General features: G+C 40.8%; 2 protein-coding genes across 2 annotated transcripts in view; one reads left to right on the top strand and one right to left on the bottom strand.

Moving 5' to 3' along the window:
- Positions 1-752: 752 nt before the first annotated feature.
- Positions 753-3761, bottom strand: znf503 (zinc finger protein 503). The gene is made up of 2 exons (XM_004551600.5): positions 3111-3761; positions 753-2746 (listed from the first exon to the last, which is right to left on the bottom strand). The coding sequence occupies exons 1-2, from the start codon at positions 3363-3365 to the stop codon at positions 1316-1318; spliced, it is 1686 nt and encodes a 561-aa protein (XP_004551657.2). The 5' UTR covers positions 3366-3761; the 3' UTR covers positions 753-1315.
- A 6786-nt stretch (positions 3762-10547) lies between these two features.
- The window catches only part of lrmda (leucine rich melanocyte differentiation associated), a 209775-nt gene continuing 206481 nt past the window's right edge, over positions 10548-13841 (top strand). The window contains exons 1-2 of the mRNA XM_004551601.6: positions 10548-10831; positions 11375-11475. Coding sequence (XP_004551658.1) covers positions 10790-10831; positions 11375-11475 — 143 coding nt within the window. The 5' untranslated portion in view covers positions 10548-10789. The remainder of the gene's footprint in view (positions 10832-11374; positions 11476-13841) is intronic.

Consider the following 13841-nt stretch of genomic DNA (forward strand, 5'->3'; position numbering starts at 1 on the left):
TATCAAACGCAAAATAAACGATATCCTCCTAATGGTCATCCAGTCAAAAATACACCAGTTAATAGGCTCCACGTTTAAATGTCACCTTCTTAGAGTCTCCCTCTGTGCTTAGAACTTCATTTCTTTTTATTGTTTTTTTTTTAAAGAGGCAACGATTGCAAAAATTTATAGTGCATTAAATTTGAAACCCAGCGATCGATTCACTTCAATTGCCGTCTTTCTTTTTAAGGTTGTAAAACTGATTTTTGTTTTAATATAGATTTATTTTAATTTAGCATTTCAAAACACACATGCTCTTGATTTTTATAAACCGTAGAAAAATCAGCTGTCCTTATCGAGCATTTTGGGCGTATTTCACACACATTACGCAAGCGAACTCCACAAAACATGTCACACCCCGTCAAACAACGTATTGACAAAATTCACTCACAAGCAACCCAACTTATCTCGAATGATTTCCTGTATAAAGCCGGTTCTACCCTCCCTCATACACACACACACACTCTCACACACACTCCCACTTTAATTCAAGTTTCAAGTCATCTAAAATTTGATGTTCAAAGCTCCCAAGTTTCGTTTATAATGAAGAAAGAAAAAAAGAAAGATTATATGAGTCATGTGAGAAAACTGAAAACATTTGTTGTTTTGCACGATTTAAATTGTTTCGATGACAGCCGGAAAATATAGGCCAGTGTCGGCTTACCCAATCAGGCTTTCTTAACCCCAATTTTAAAAAATTTAAGAGCCCAATGTTTTGTTTTGTTTTTTTAAATGTCAGTGTAAAATAAATTTGACTCTCGTCAGAAAATGAGGCACACGGAGATATGGAACAGAATTGTTTCTTATTTTTTTTCCAGAATACATACAAAAAAATACCAATTCTCTGTCCATGGTGAACACCTGAAAAATAACGGCAATTTAAAATGTGGACAATTTCTGAAATTTAAGAAACAAACATGCATGTAAATTTTTTTTCTGCTTCTCAATGAGACATTAAATCAGAACAAATACAATCATAGCAATTCCAAATTAACATCGAAATGAAGACCCCTACTTTAATTAGTATTCTAACATATGTGTGTATGTGTGTGTTTCACTTTAACTAGTTCAGCTTCAACATAATGCACTTTTTGAGTTGCTCAAATATTTTTTTTTCCATTTGCAGATATTACCGCCTGCTTTTAAGCCGACATATAAATAAATACAGTTGAAGTCCACGGATCCCGCCCTTAAGTTTAGCGCACTTAATATAAAAGTCTTTATATTTGCATTCTTAGTACTATAAACTTTTCAGTCTTTTATTTTCTTCTTCTTCTCACTGATATCCAAGCGCTGATGCTGTGGTGAGTCTCTGGCCGTACAGTGCATAGGGGGAGTAGTAAGGGCCGGTGGCTGCGGGGACAGGAACAGGGGCACCGGGGGTTGGCAGGGGGCTTTTGGAGTACGGATGATAGCGGCTGCTGAGTCCTAACGCATGATGCGGGCTCCTTAAAGCCAAAGTCCCGGGACTCCCGGGGGGTCCTGACGGTGGCATGTGCATATGGCAGGCCATGGCTGCTGCTGCAGCACTGGCCAGCGAAGACGACCCGGGATAACCGGATATCAACTTTTCAGCCCCAGTAAAAGCAGTGTGTGTCCTCAGGTGATTCAGGAGCTCTTCCGAGGTGGAGAAACGCTTGTCGCACGGTCCATTTGCCGACACCCAATTACAAACGTGGGGGAGAGGGTCGTTGGGAAGCATGAAACCGTATGGGTACAGGGGGTGTCCGCTAAATGATGGCGCTGAGGAATGAACGCCGTGTATGGGGTGTGACGGGTACATTAGTGGGTAGCTGGACTTGAGGGCGTTCGCGGCAGCTGCAGCTGCAGAGTCGTGCGTGCAGGAAGCGGTGGCCGCGCCTGCTAAATGACTGGCACAGTGGTAACTGAGGCAGTAAGGGTCTCTGCACAGGCTGGCTGACATGATGGACGGTGGAGAAGCCCCAGCCAAGGGGCTGGATCCAGCCTTACTGCAGCCCAGTGAACTGGCCAGCTGTGCGTTTACCAAGCTCCCTCCGTGGGGCAGGAAGTGCTGAGGATAGCCAGCATAGGCCCCAGCCAAGCTACCTGGGTATGTCATACCAGCAGGAGGCAAAGGAAAAACTGTCTGTCCCGGTTTGTAAGGAGAAACCGGCGCCACAAGTCCTGACCCGAGAACGGATGCGGAGGATACAGAAGTAACAGATGAGGACTCCGAAGAGGAGGTGGTTTTACTGCCAGGCGTCGTCTCCTGGTGTTGGTTCACCTCCACGTTAATTCCACCACAACTCACGCTTATCCTGCTGTGGCTAGTGGTGCCAGAGCCGTCCGTAGAGCCATTTTTATTACAATCAGACTCTTTCTTTTCATCCCTTTCCCCACATTTCCCGTCCGATGGCATAGGGGAGGCTGAAGTGCTGGAGCTGGGGCTGCCTGTCCGCGGTGTAAACGGCTGGCAGGTGGCGCTCGGCACTCGGAAACCAGACTTCTCTCCGCCTGAAACGCCCGAAGACGAGTCCTTCTTATCTGAAGGCTTAGAATAAGGTTTGAAGCTAGATTTGTCATCCACACCAATGTCACTCAGTTTCAAAGGGCCCGATTTAGATTCCTTCTCACTAGATCCATTTGAGGTTACGGAGGATAATTTGGAGGAGGGTGGCGGGTCCGGTTTGCCGATCTGAGAGCAGGTCTGCGCCAGCAGAGCCAGCGGACTTTTCTTGGCATCTAGCTGCAAAGAAGAAAATAAAAAGATTGATAAATACTATTAATACGCATATCTGCAGCTTTGTTTTGAGTACAGTCCCGGGGGCGAACGTTTAATCGGGATATTCCTTGGTGTTTTAAAGCGAATATATAGGTGTAATTATTTATTTAGAGGTCTTTCTTGAACAAAACTACACAAAAAAAATAATCCAAAAAATAAACCAAACACATATATGTGTTACATACATATCTATATATAAATAACCGCTTTAAACGCTGGAGCCACACTTGGAACAGGACAGGCGATTTCAGAGAATAAGAGGAACAGACTCCCAGGACGTTTTCACACGAAACAGCATTCCCTAAAAACAAATTCAATCCACGCTTACCTCTATAGGACTGACAGGGGTCGAAGGCAAAGGCTGCAGATACTCCGGGTGCAAAATGTGTCCCGACCGTGCGGTAAGCATTTTCAAGACCTTGATGGGAAGACGGTTCGCTTGCCGTAGTGGATCAGACGGAGGTGCGGAGTGGAGAAAAGGCTTGTTGACGTTCGCTGAGCCTCTATTCCGAGAACTGCTGCTTTCCCACGCTACACGAATATCACTATTTTTTAAGGCAGACGCCGAGGGCGATGTGATCATGTCCCAATTGTCAAGAAATGTAGTGACGCTGCTTTCCACAGATTCATTAAGAAAGATTTGGGTGGAGAGGAAAAAAAAGCACCGAGCCTCTCTGCCGTGGGGTGGGGTGAGAAAAAGAATCGGAAAACGCTTCAATAATCGGTAATCCTGGTAGTAACGGAGCAAAAGGCGCGGCAGCTGGAAGGAGACGGTGCGAGGTTATCGCAGATCCGTGTCTGCGTCTTGCACCATGAGCGCTGCGCCTGTGTGTGCGTCTGTGTGCAGGTCCTCGCTCTGTACTCCCGAAGTACGAACTGGTAGAAATTTTCACTTCAAAAGCAGCTGAATTAGTCCGAGATTAAAGCCTTTGCCGCCTTCCAATCAAATGGGACCCTGAGGTGATTGGAGGGTCAAGGGGATGTGACGTTCTCCTCTTTGTAAGCGCCTCTATTTTGACAGCTCGGGGGAGGAGATAGCGTTAAATATATTGGTTAATGTGAACGCTTACAAGTTAGAGAAACAAATAGTGGCGATAAGGACACAACAGCGTGCAGAAGAGTAAATAACACCATAAAAGAACGATCCATACACTTATTATGTTTAACAATCATGAAACATAGTCGCTCTACTCTGGATCATCCATTTATCTGATCTAATATTTGATATATTCAAGTTTTGTTCAGGGGCGAGGGGATAAATGGGACTCAGTTTATTCGTCCTGTTTTCAGTGGATATTTAAATTATTTACTTAATGTTCACTACACATTGATTTTAATCTAGATTTCAGAAGGGATGATTCTTCACTGGTTTCCATGAGCACTTTCATATATTTCTAACCTTTTTCTTCTTCATTAAAAGCTTTTAAAGTGTCCATCATAAAATCATTATCACATCTGATTCTGTCGTTACATTAACAAGTGTTTTTGTTCGTTTTCCTCCGACTGTTCGCAACCTGAGAGACGCACAAAGTTCGCGCATTTTACGACCGTCCGCCACTGGGACTGCTTTCCACCGGTAACCATAAAACCAACCACTTCAGCTCGAATTCCCTAAACAGACAAGCGTTGACAGGAATAGACCAATGTAGTGATGGAGGGATGTGAATGTCACATGTTTTCAGTATAATATACACCGCCCTTCTATTTCTATCTCCACCCCTCCGTCAAGTGTCAATTCTGCTCCACCGCAATCAATCAGTTATTTGTCAGAGGCTGTCAATCCACTGCTTGATTTATGTCAGCTATTGTGGCTGATTACATGCCAGTGCGACTGCGGGAAAAGAACAAGGGGGGGGGGGGGGGGGGAGAGAGAAAGGGAGAGACAGGGAGACATTCTGCAAGAGACACCCAAGATTTCAGAGGAAATAAATTGATTCTCGTGTCAAGGTTTAATTTTTAAGATGCATCGACGGTAGCCAACAAGCCCGGGTTGACGTGGGAGGGTATCAGAGTCAAAGCCGTTGATTTCACTCCATATCAGCCACTTATTAAATAAAATCGGCAACTTTTGGAGTTCTTCGTAAAACTTATCGGTGGTGGTATACACGATGAAACTTTAATAAGTTGCAGTTCAGCTCTTGATTTCCACGGAGAAGCTTTTGGTTTTTAATAGTGTTAAACGGCTTTTTGCTATAATCGGTGGATCACGGAGCAAAGAAAGAGCCGTAGGGGGGGAAGAAAGAAAAAAAACACGTGCTCTATCGAAAATGCACGAAGTAAACAAATGGACAGAAAATCCTGGGTTTAAAAAAAAATTACACACACAAAACGGAAAGTTAAATAAACAGTGCAGGGATGTAGAATTCATATTCCCATTATCTATCTATATGTATAGCCTCTATTCTTTCTTGGATAGCATGGACGCAGTATAACTATTTACAAGATTTAATAATAATTCAAATGTGTAACAACCCGGTCACACACTGTGGTCTCTCAAAACAGAACCATGTCCATTATTTTAGGGAGGGGGGGCTAAACGCATCTGCCATTGTGTTGTTAAAACCTGTCATCTGCCTCGGGCACACTGTCATCTGCAACAAGAACAACAAAGACGACTGAAAAAAAAGAGAGAAAGAAATCCAGACAGTTTATATTGATGTCAGCTCGATTTTATTTACATACAATGGAAATGATTTATTTTCTTTAACGGGCAGAAACGCGGACCGGGAGAAAGAAAAGAAGAGAAATGGTCTGTCAGGCCGTTGAGAAAAGAAGTTTAAAATGCCTTGAACTATTCACCGCTGAGATGGCTAATCAGTATTGAGGCTGCGGGGCAATCGGGCAGCTTTTCAATGTGGTTTTCCTTTCATCTAAATCGGGATGGAGGCGCTCAATTAAAAGCCTATCAGTTTGTAAGTAAATCAACGCCTATCAAAGTTGTCACATCAAACAAAACGATTATTATTGCAACCCGCCTCTGCCATTAATCTCTTTCTGTGGTAATCTGCTTGACAGGTCAACACGGAGAGCAAGAAAACCTGGAGTGGACAGTCAAGGCTGCAAAATATTTTATTTATTTTTACTGAATTGTATTTTTTTTTTTTTTGAGAAAAATAAAAATGCAAAATAAAAAAAAAACATTTTTTTCGAGTCCCATATTTTTTTAATTAGTTACATTTTGGAGTGAATATAATAAAACGTTTACAGAGCAAACTTGCAAAAGACTAATAAAAAAAAAAAAGACAGATAGGAAAAAAGTTTTTACCTTATAGGCCCACAACTGATTTCAACTTTGTTAAAGGTGCACTAATAAAGAAATTAATAACTATCTTCTCTATCTTGTCTACATATCTCATGCAATATAAATAGATGTCGACTTCTAAATAAGACATGTTGTTCTCAGCGTAATATGTGTGTTTCTAAGAAAGAGAGGAAGGAAAAAGTCCAAGTAAGCGGATCTCTATTTCTACGAATGTTCTCAGTCTTCTTTTTTTTTTTTCTTGCAGAAAAGAAGAGGGGGGACGTTTCACAATATGCAAAGATGTGTGATTGATAACAGGCTTGGTATTTTCTGCAAGGGATGTCAGTCCGTGACACAATATGTGAGTTATTAGGGCAAAGAAGGGCAACCATAAATTTTCACTGTCAGGCGAAAACCCTCTTTATTGTCCCTATGACGAATGGGCTTCTGCACCAGACACCAAAATACTCGGCATTCCTCTTAAATGGGAACACATTTTTGCGACCATAATTCATGATATTTAAATAGAAAGTTTTAATATCCCCCATATATTTCATAACACTGACATGTTTATGAATCACTCCGCATGCAAATACAACCATTTACATCTCGCGAGGAAATACTTTATGTTGGACTTGTAGGATTACAGAGCCGACTTGTTGTGATGAAGCGAGGAAGAACACATTTCATTATTAGGGCTGATTTATGCAGCCAAACTAAATATGAAATATATAATTAAACAACTTTCCTAAATGCGTATCTTCAGTTTTTTTTTAAGGCTATGGTGTAAACGCTACTTTATTTTGGGCCTATATACAAACTGCTTGGGAGCTATTCACGACGTTACCATAAAGTTATTAATTTCATTTTAGACCGTTTGCCGTTTATTATTTATAAATATATTCTAGCAATAATTAAAGTGTACAAAGACAGCAACAGAGAGGCACAGAATCTCCGCGTAGCAGTAATATAAAAGAAGATGTGGACTGGCCAGGATAGCAGACTATTAAAACTATTAAAGTACATGCATGAAGTAGATTTGTTTCCCCTCTAAAACTCCGTGGAAGGACAGGATTACAGGAAAGTCCGTGACACGACATTACCTGGAATCATTGCCTACTAAGCTCCGATGTAAAACGTCAGAGAGGTAAAAACGATTAAAAAAAACATCAACAACAGTGTAACGACATTAAGACGTAGTCCTTGTGTCTAAAAGAAACCCTGTTTGGAATTACTCAAACACAACCACTCAATACACTGTCGAAGTGAAGCAAGGAACACAGCGAGGACCGAAGCCATGCAGACTCTCCCTCGCTCACTCTCTCTCCGGGAGAGCGGCGGGGAGAGAGTGAGCTTTTCCGCGTGTGGGAGGTCTTAGGTGACGTCACAAAACATGCAGCAGGCAAGCTGGCTGAGCAATGTGCAATGAACAGCAGCAGGCCTATGGCGCTCACAAACTTTCTAATGTCTCTAAACAGTGAACCACTGTGACCCACAAGTAAGCAGGACTGCGACATACCTCATTAAAGCAGTCAGCTTACTTGTTGCCAAAGCTTCAACTAGAGCAGGACAAACACAGCACTGTGGTGGGAACGTCAGTCTTTGACTGCACATACAAAATTAAGGACCGATAGCCTGTAAGAAAAGTATATAGTTTTTGTTAATAACAAGTAAGTATATATTTAGAATATATATAATATCCCATCCATAATAATCACGTTTAAATGATCCAGAAAAGAATATTTGACCACAAGAGGATGCATGACTATACTGCATCTGAAAAAGTGGCTTGACAAAACTAGCACGGTTCAAAACTAGTATAAAAGATATGTGGTTGTAAGTATTTTGTAAGAAACAAACCTTAATTACTTAGCACAAAGTTATTAGCAGCTTTTATACAGATATACAAGATACCTACATCAGATAATTTATTAGGTACATCTTGCTAGTATATGGTTAGACCCTGTTTTCTCTTCAGAACTGCTTAAATTCTTTGTTGGATAGGCGATGGAAACACTGCTCAAGGATTTTGGTCCAAATAGAAAGCATCACACAGTTCCTGCATATTTGTCAGCTGCATATTCATGATGCAAATCTGCCCTTCCACCACATCCCAAAGCTGCTCTACTTGATTGTGATCTGGTGATTGTGGAGGCCACGTATGTACAGTGAACTGTCAAGAAACCAGTTTGAGATGATCTTAGCTTTGTGACAGGGTGTGTTATCCTCCTGGAAGCAGCCTTCAGAAGATGGATACACTGCAGTCGTAAAGAGATTGAGAAGGTCAGCAACAATACTTGGGCAGGCTGTGTATCATGCTCTATTGTAACCAAGGGGCCAAAAGTCTACCAAGAAAATATCCTTCACACCATTACAACACTGAGCTGTTGACATAAGGCAGGATAGATCTGTGCTTTTGTGCTGTTCAAACTGAGACTCATCAGTTTAGGCAATGTTTTTGTTGTCCACGTTTGGTAAGCCGACACAAATTGTAGCCTCATTGCAGTGACACAAAACTATCTTTTGTGCTCAGGAGCATTCGAGTCAAAGGTAAATCCCAGATCGTTCGTGCAAATGTCTGTCATTGTGTAATGAGACAGTCAGTATCCATACATGTGTTTATATATCAAATTTCAAACAACTGAAAAATTCAAAGATCTTGGTCTTGGAACATATTTCTGTAATATTAGGTTTGGTGCTCCACAGCAACATTCTGTACACAGACCAGTGCATTCTAATATTAAAAGGAAAACTATTGCAGTTTTTTGTACTGTGGTCTGGACAAAATGATCACAGAATGCTGCAATTTCACAGACCTTTGACACCATGTTTAGTTTTATAACTAGCAGGACAAATATGTTATACTCCACATCATACTGTCAAGTGGAAGAAACAAAAGGGCTAATTATGAAGTCTGGACAGAGCTTTTAAAATATGGAACAAGCTTTTGGTAGTCATTAGACTGGAAAAACAAAATAAATCTATCTGAGAGATCTAAATCTCTGCAAAATTGACAGTCTCTTAAAAAGAAAGACTGATCAGCTCAACAAAACCAAAAGACCTGAAAGTGGATAATCACAAATTCTTTCATCGGTTAAGTAAAGTTGTATCGCTATCAAAGTCCACAAAACTGAGATACCAACATGAATGGAAAACACAGAACATTCAGAACAAGGCGCAAACTACTGATTATGCTCAATAACAAGCAGGACAGATTATACTTTGTCAGAAAACAGTTCCAAGATGAAACCAAGATGAACTTGGCTAGCATCGGAATGATGGAAAGGGAAAGGTATGTAGTAGGAGAAAAAGGTCTTAAGCTTAGAAGCATACTACATCATCTGTCAAACATGGATGTAGCTAATGTTATGGGGTGGGTACATATGGCTGCTAGTGAAACCAGGTCAGCAGTGACTGCTCATAGATGCAGCAGGATGAATTGTATGAAGTGTACAGGGTACTACACTCTCTGCTCAGACTGAATCAAATGCTCCAAAACTGACCAGACAGTGCTTCACAGTGCAAATGGATAATGTGTCAAAGCATTCAAAGAAATTGGATATTCTTCAGTGGTGAAGTTAGTCACCTGATCTCAACCCAGTAGTCCGTGCTTTTTCATTTATTGAAAATAAAACTCAATGCAGAACGACTCACAAACAAGCAGCAACGTTAGGCAGATAGAACATCATAAGGGAGGAAACACAGGATTTAGAGATCCCAATGGGTTCTAGACTTTATCCAGTCATTGCTGTTCATCCAAGTATTAAAAAACAAGCCTCATGCTTGAAATTATATAAATTTGTCTAACTATTTTTGAGCCTCTGTAAATGGGGTATATGTTAAAAAATGGTTATAAACCCTATTTTTTAAATAAACACTCTGAATTTAACCTAAACGTCTGAACTTCAGTCACATAACAATTGATTTTGAATCTATTAATTTTTTTTTTTAAAGCCAACGTATGAGAAACACTGAACTCAGAGATAAACATAGCATCATTTATGCAAAAAGAAAAAGAAAAGGAAAAAGTTGAGTGAACTTACCCTTTAAATAAGAAACTTGTCAAGGGCGATGGGGGCAGCACTGAGCCCAATTGTGTGGTCAAAGGGGAAGATGTTGTCAAGACTTACCATAGATAGTGCCATTTGGAAAACTGACTCAAAATGAGGTTCTTGATTGTTGATTGCTATGTTATAGCTTTACATCCAAAATACTTACATACTTGATGTAACCCCCCAGTAAAGAACCGCCATAACGCTCTGGTTAAATAGAGGCAGCTTCTCAGACTAACATGGGCAATTAAAATGATTTTACTTCAGGTTTGATCTAATCTCTATTTTAGTGTATATGTATGTTTTATTACCAGTATGGCTCTCCACGCCCCCTCTCCCCCGTATGGTTTACTGAGACCAGGTGTTCTACCTACCTGGACTTCTTTTTCCACAATGTTTCAGTATTTTAGCCGAGAGCCGTGCACACATCCAGTCTGAATCTAATGTTGTCATTAGGAAAACAGTCAGCACTCAGGTTTGATCAGCAACAGCGACCGCGTGCTTCCGCACAACAGCAGGTCAGCTGATTGAAACGGCACGCGGAAACAGTAAAGTCAATTTGAAATCGCCACTAGTTCTCCAAAGCACTCGGTCTTCACCCACAAACACCAGCGCTTAACGTAAAGCAAAACGTAACGTCTTTCTTTCGTAAGCGGATTTTTTTTAAGTGCAGTGACTCGGATAGTTGATGTAAAAGCAGTGGGCGAGAAAGATATGGCAAACAACGAGTCGCTGGTCGCATTGAATGGGACTCAGGTAAGTTTGCTTAGGAGAGTGTTTCTCTCAGACTTTGTCCCCTGCTTGTGTAATGTGGCACTTTTTTTTTTTTATTTAAGCCCCACTCTAAATAATTTACTAGCGCTGAAGTTATGCTGCTGTGTTTGTTTCCTCGACTTCACTGGAGTCATGTGACACGCTGAAGCTAGCATTACAGATGTGACTTTCGCTTCTTTTACAGCTTCACTGACAAAAATAAACTCCGTAATAAGTAATGTAATAAAGTGTACCCAGTGCAAGGCGGTTTGTTGAAATGTAAGTTCACAGGGGCAGAAGTGAAAAGCATACAGAGGAAAGGATTAGTTATCCCTTCGCATAAACAGAAAGACAGGTGTAGTTTAGAAACCATCCGGCTTTACAGTGAGGCATCCTATCCAGCTGTTTCGCCAAGTGTTGCAGTATAAGGCTGTGTATGTTATTCAGATTTAATTAAAAAGTTGTTGTTGGGATATCATGAAAAATGTGTCTGTTCCCCCGTCAGAGATGCAGTCTTTATATGTCTCTCTCTTTTAATTTTCAAAGATTTCATACATTGGGCACGACTGTAAGGAAATTCCAGAGTTCCTTGGAGAGACCTATGGCCAGTTTGCACGAAGGCTGGATCTGAGTTTTAATCAGCTCAGGTAAGATTAGCAAAGCGCACAACATGTAATCAGCTGCACATCTTCCTACATCTTCCTCTGCCTGCTACTGGGAGACATGCGTCTTCACATCAGGTGCAACTGAATGTGTACCCTGGGTTTACAGGTGGTCACAGTGTCATCAGAAGATCAGAAAGCTGAACGAGTGTTAGAACTGGGCTGGTGCCACGCTGGGGCGGGATAAAAGGCATCATCGATAAATGTGACATGCTAATTCAGGGGCAAATAGAAGAAAAGATTCCTCTGTCAGGACATGAAGGAGCACCTCATGGCAGCCGCTTCAGAGGGGGCTGCCATTTCAACAGCAGGACTAGCATAGTTGATGTGGCAAGTAAAAGAAAAGAGATGATGGTTATAAGGTGCTTTTGTTTCTGAAGCCCTTTCATGACTGTCAGGCCATGAAGCCATCTCAGTTGGGCCCTTTTCTGTTTAGAAATTGTTGTCTCGAGGCAGTTGTCTGTAGTGGGTATTTGGAGTTTAAATGGATTTATATAGTGCAAAACCCCTCAATTGAAAAATCTTTTTTAAGGTTCAGGAATATCTGAATGGGCCAACATGAGTTTCTTGGAAGCCCATGATCTGTTATCACAGAATTTACACACACAGTGCAGAGCTCACCTTTGCACAGGGTGTTGAGTAAGTCACAGTCCTTGTAAATCTGCTACGGTGGGCAAACAGAGATCTTTAGGTCCTTGGCTAAGCCTGATATACAGAAACCTGTCACACATTTTTCTTTTGTTTGTTTTGTCTAAACATCTGCAACTGGTAAAACAAAGATTTGTAGCTGCATTCTCATTACCTTGACCATCAGTATCCTATCATGCTCTTCATTCAAATATAGTCAGATAATTTGAAACATTTACGTTTTTAAATAGCTAACAGTAGGCAAGATGATACCAAGTGTCCTTTTTGCTCACAATAAATATTTTTTTGATTAGATGACCATACGTGAGGTTCCTAAACCAGTTAGCAAAAGTCCTATATAGTATTACACCTTGTCACATGACTAAGCATTGTACTGAATACACTGTTTGACACCAATTGTTTTTAGGCGTTTCCTCAGAGGAAGTGAAAGCACGTAATCTCTCACAGGGAGCATTATGGCATGAGACTGCAACAACTCTTATGTCTGTGGGTTTTGGGGATATCAAGACGGGCATTATGTGAGTTGCCCTTGAAGCTGTCACGTTAAGAGCTTCATGTTTAGAATGAAATATTTATGACTCAGAAATGACTAATTTATTATTGGTTTTCAGTTCAGCTAATCTCAGATGTCAGATATCATTACTAAACTTCAAAGGGTGGTATGCACAGAGAAGTGGTGCAGAAGTAAGCCAAGCAATACTTGAACCATTTAGGGCTCATGTCTGTGCAATATTGATTGATGGTTTGGTAGTGGAAAAAGTGATCTTATACCATGCTTAATTCTAATGATTTAGCTTTAGATTTGGCTAGATTTTATTTTCAAAGCTGCTTTATTTTCCTCAATTTCTGGGTTCTGGTTCATTCTTGTGCTTGTTGTGAAAATGAGTGTTTGTACAGTGTGTTAAAGCTGATTCCAACAACATTACATGACATTAATACAACAGAACATTAAAAGATGAAAGTATGCATTGCCAACATGCTAGTATTAGTTCCTTCTGGTATCACCATAAACACACATGACCACATTAGAAACTGGATAAACACGTCAACATGTGACAAAGTTGTAGCACCCACTGTTCGTTTCCCATTCCCCAGTTTTGATATACAAGAAACAATAAACCACTGATGCGTCATATTTTGTGCTGCTGTACAATGCATTGAATAATTTGACAAGGTTATAACCAATATTATTGGTAAAAGTTTCTAAGCACACTTTCACCTTTATAATATAGGACATCTGCACACCAGATAGGTAAACACTGTTATTTATCTCATAATGATAACATTCGAAATTCTGCTGCTCTTATACGTCAGAGACATTTGTGAATATTGACACCGTGACCTTGTTTCAATGTCAGCTCAAGCAAACCAGGTGTAAACAAATGCACATGTTGGTTAAACTCAGTGGACTACCTTCAGCATCGTGCACTTCTTCATGCTGCTTGACTCAAATCTAGAGGGAGACATTGCCAGAGTTTGTTGTAGCTAATGTGCTTATTTCTGTCAGCTCAATTGACAACACTCATCCAGCAACCTGACAATGAGTCACAACGAGAAGCAAGGTGCTGGCATTGGCTTTAACTGAGTCCTGTGTGGTTTTGTGTGCGTGTAGCGCATATGTTTGTTATTTTGTATGTGTGCTTGTGGATGTTTGCTTGCGTGCAGTGTTTGCGCATCTGTCTCTGTGAGCATAACTGTGAGTG

This window comes from Maylandia zebra, linkage group LG13, assembly GCF_041146795.1.
Source record: "Maylandia zebra isolate NMK-2024a linkage group LG13, Mzebra_GT3a, whole genome shotgun sequence".
Classification (NCBI taxonomy): domain Eukaryota; kingdom Metazoa; phylum Chordata; class Actinopteri; order Cichliformes; family Cichlidae; genus Maylandia; species Maylandia zebra.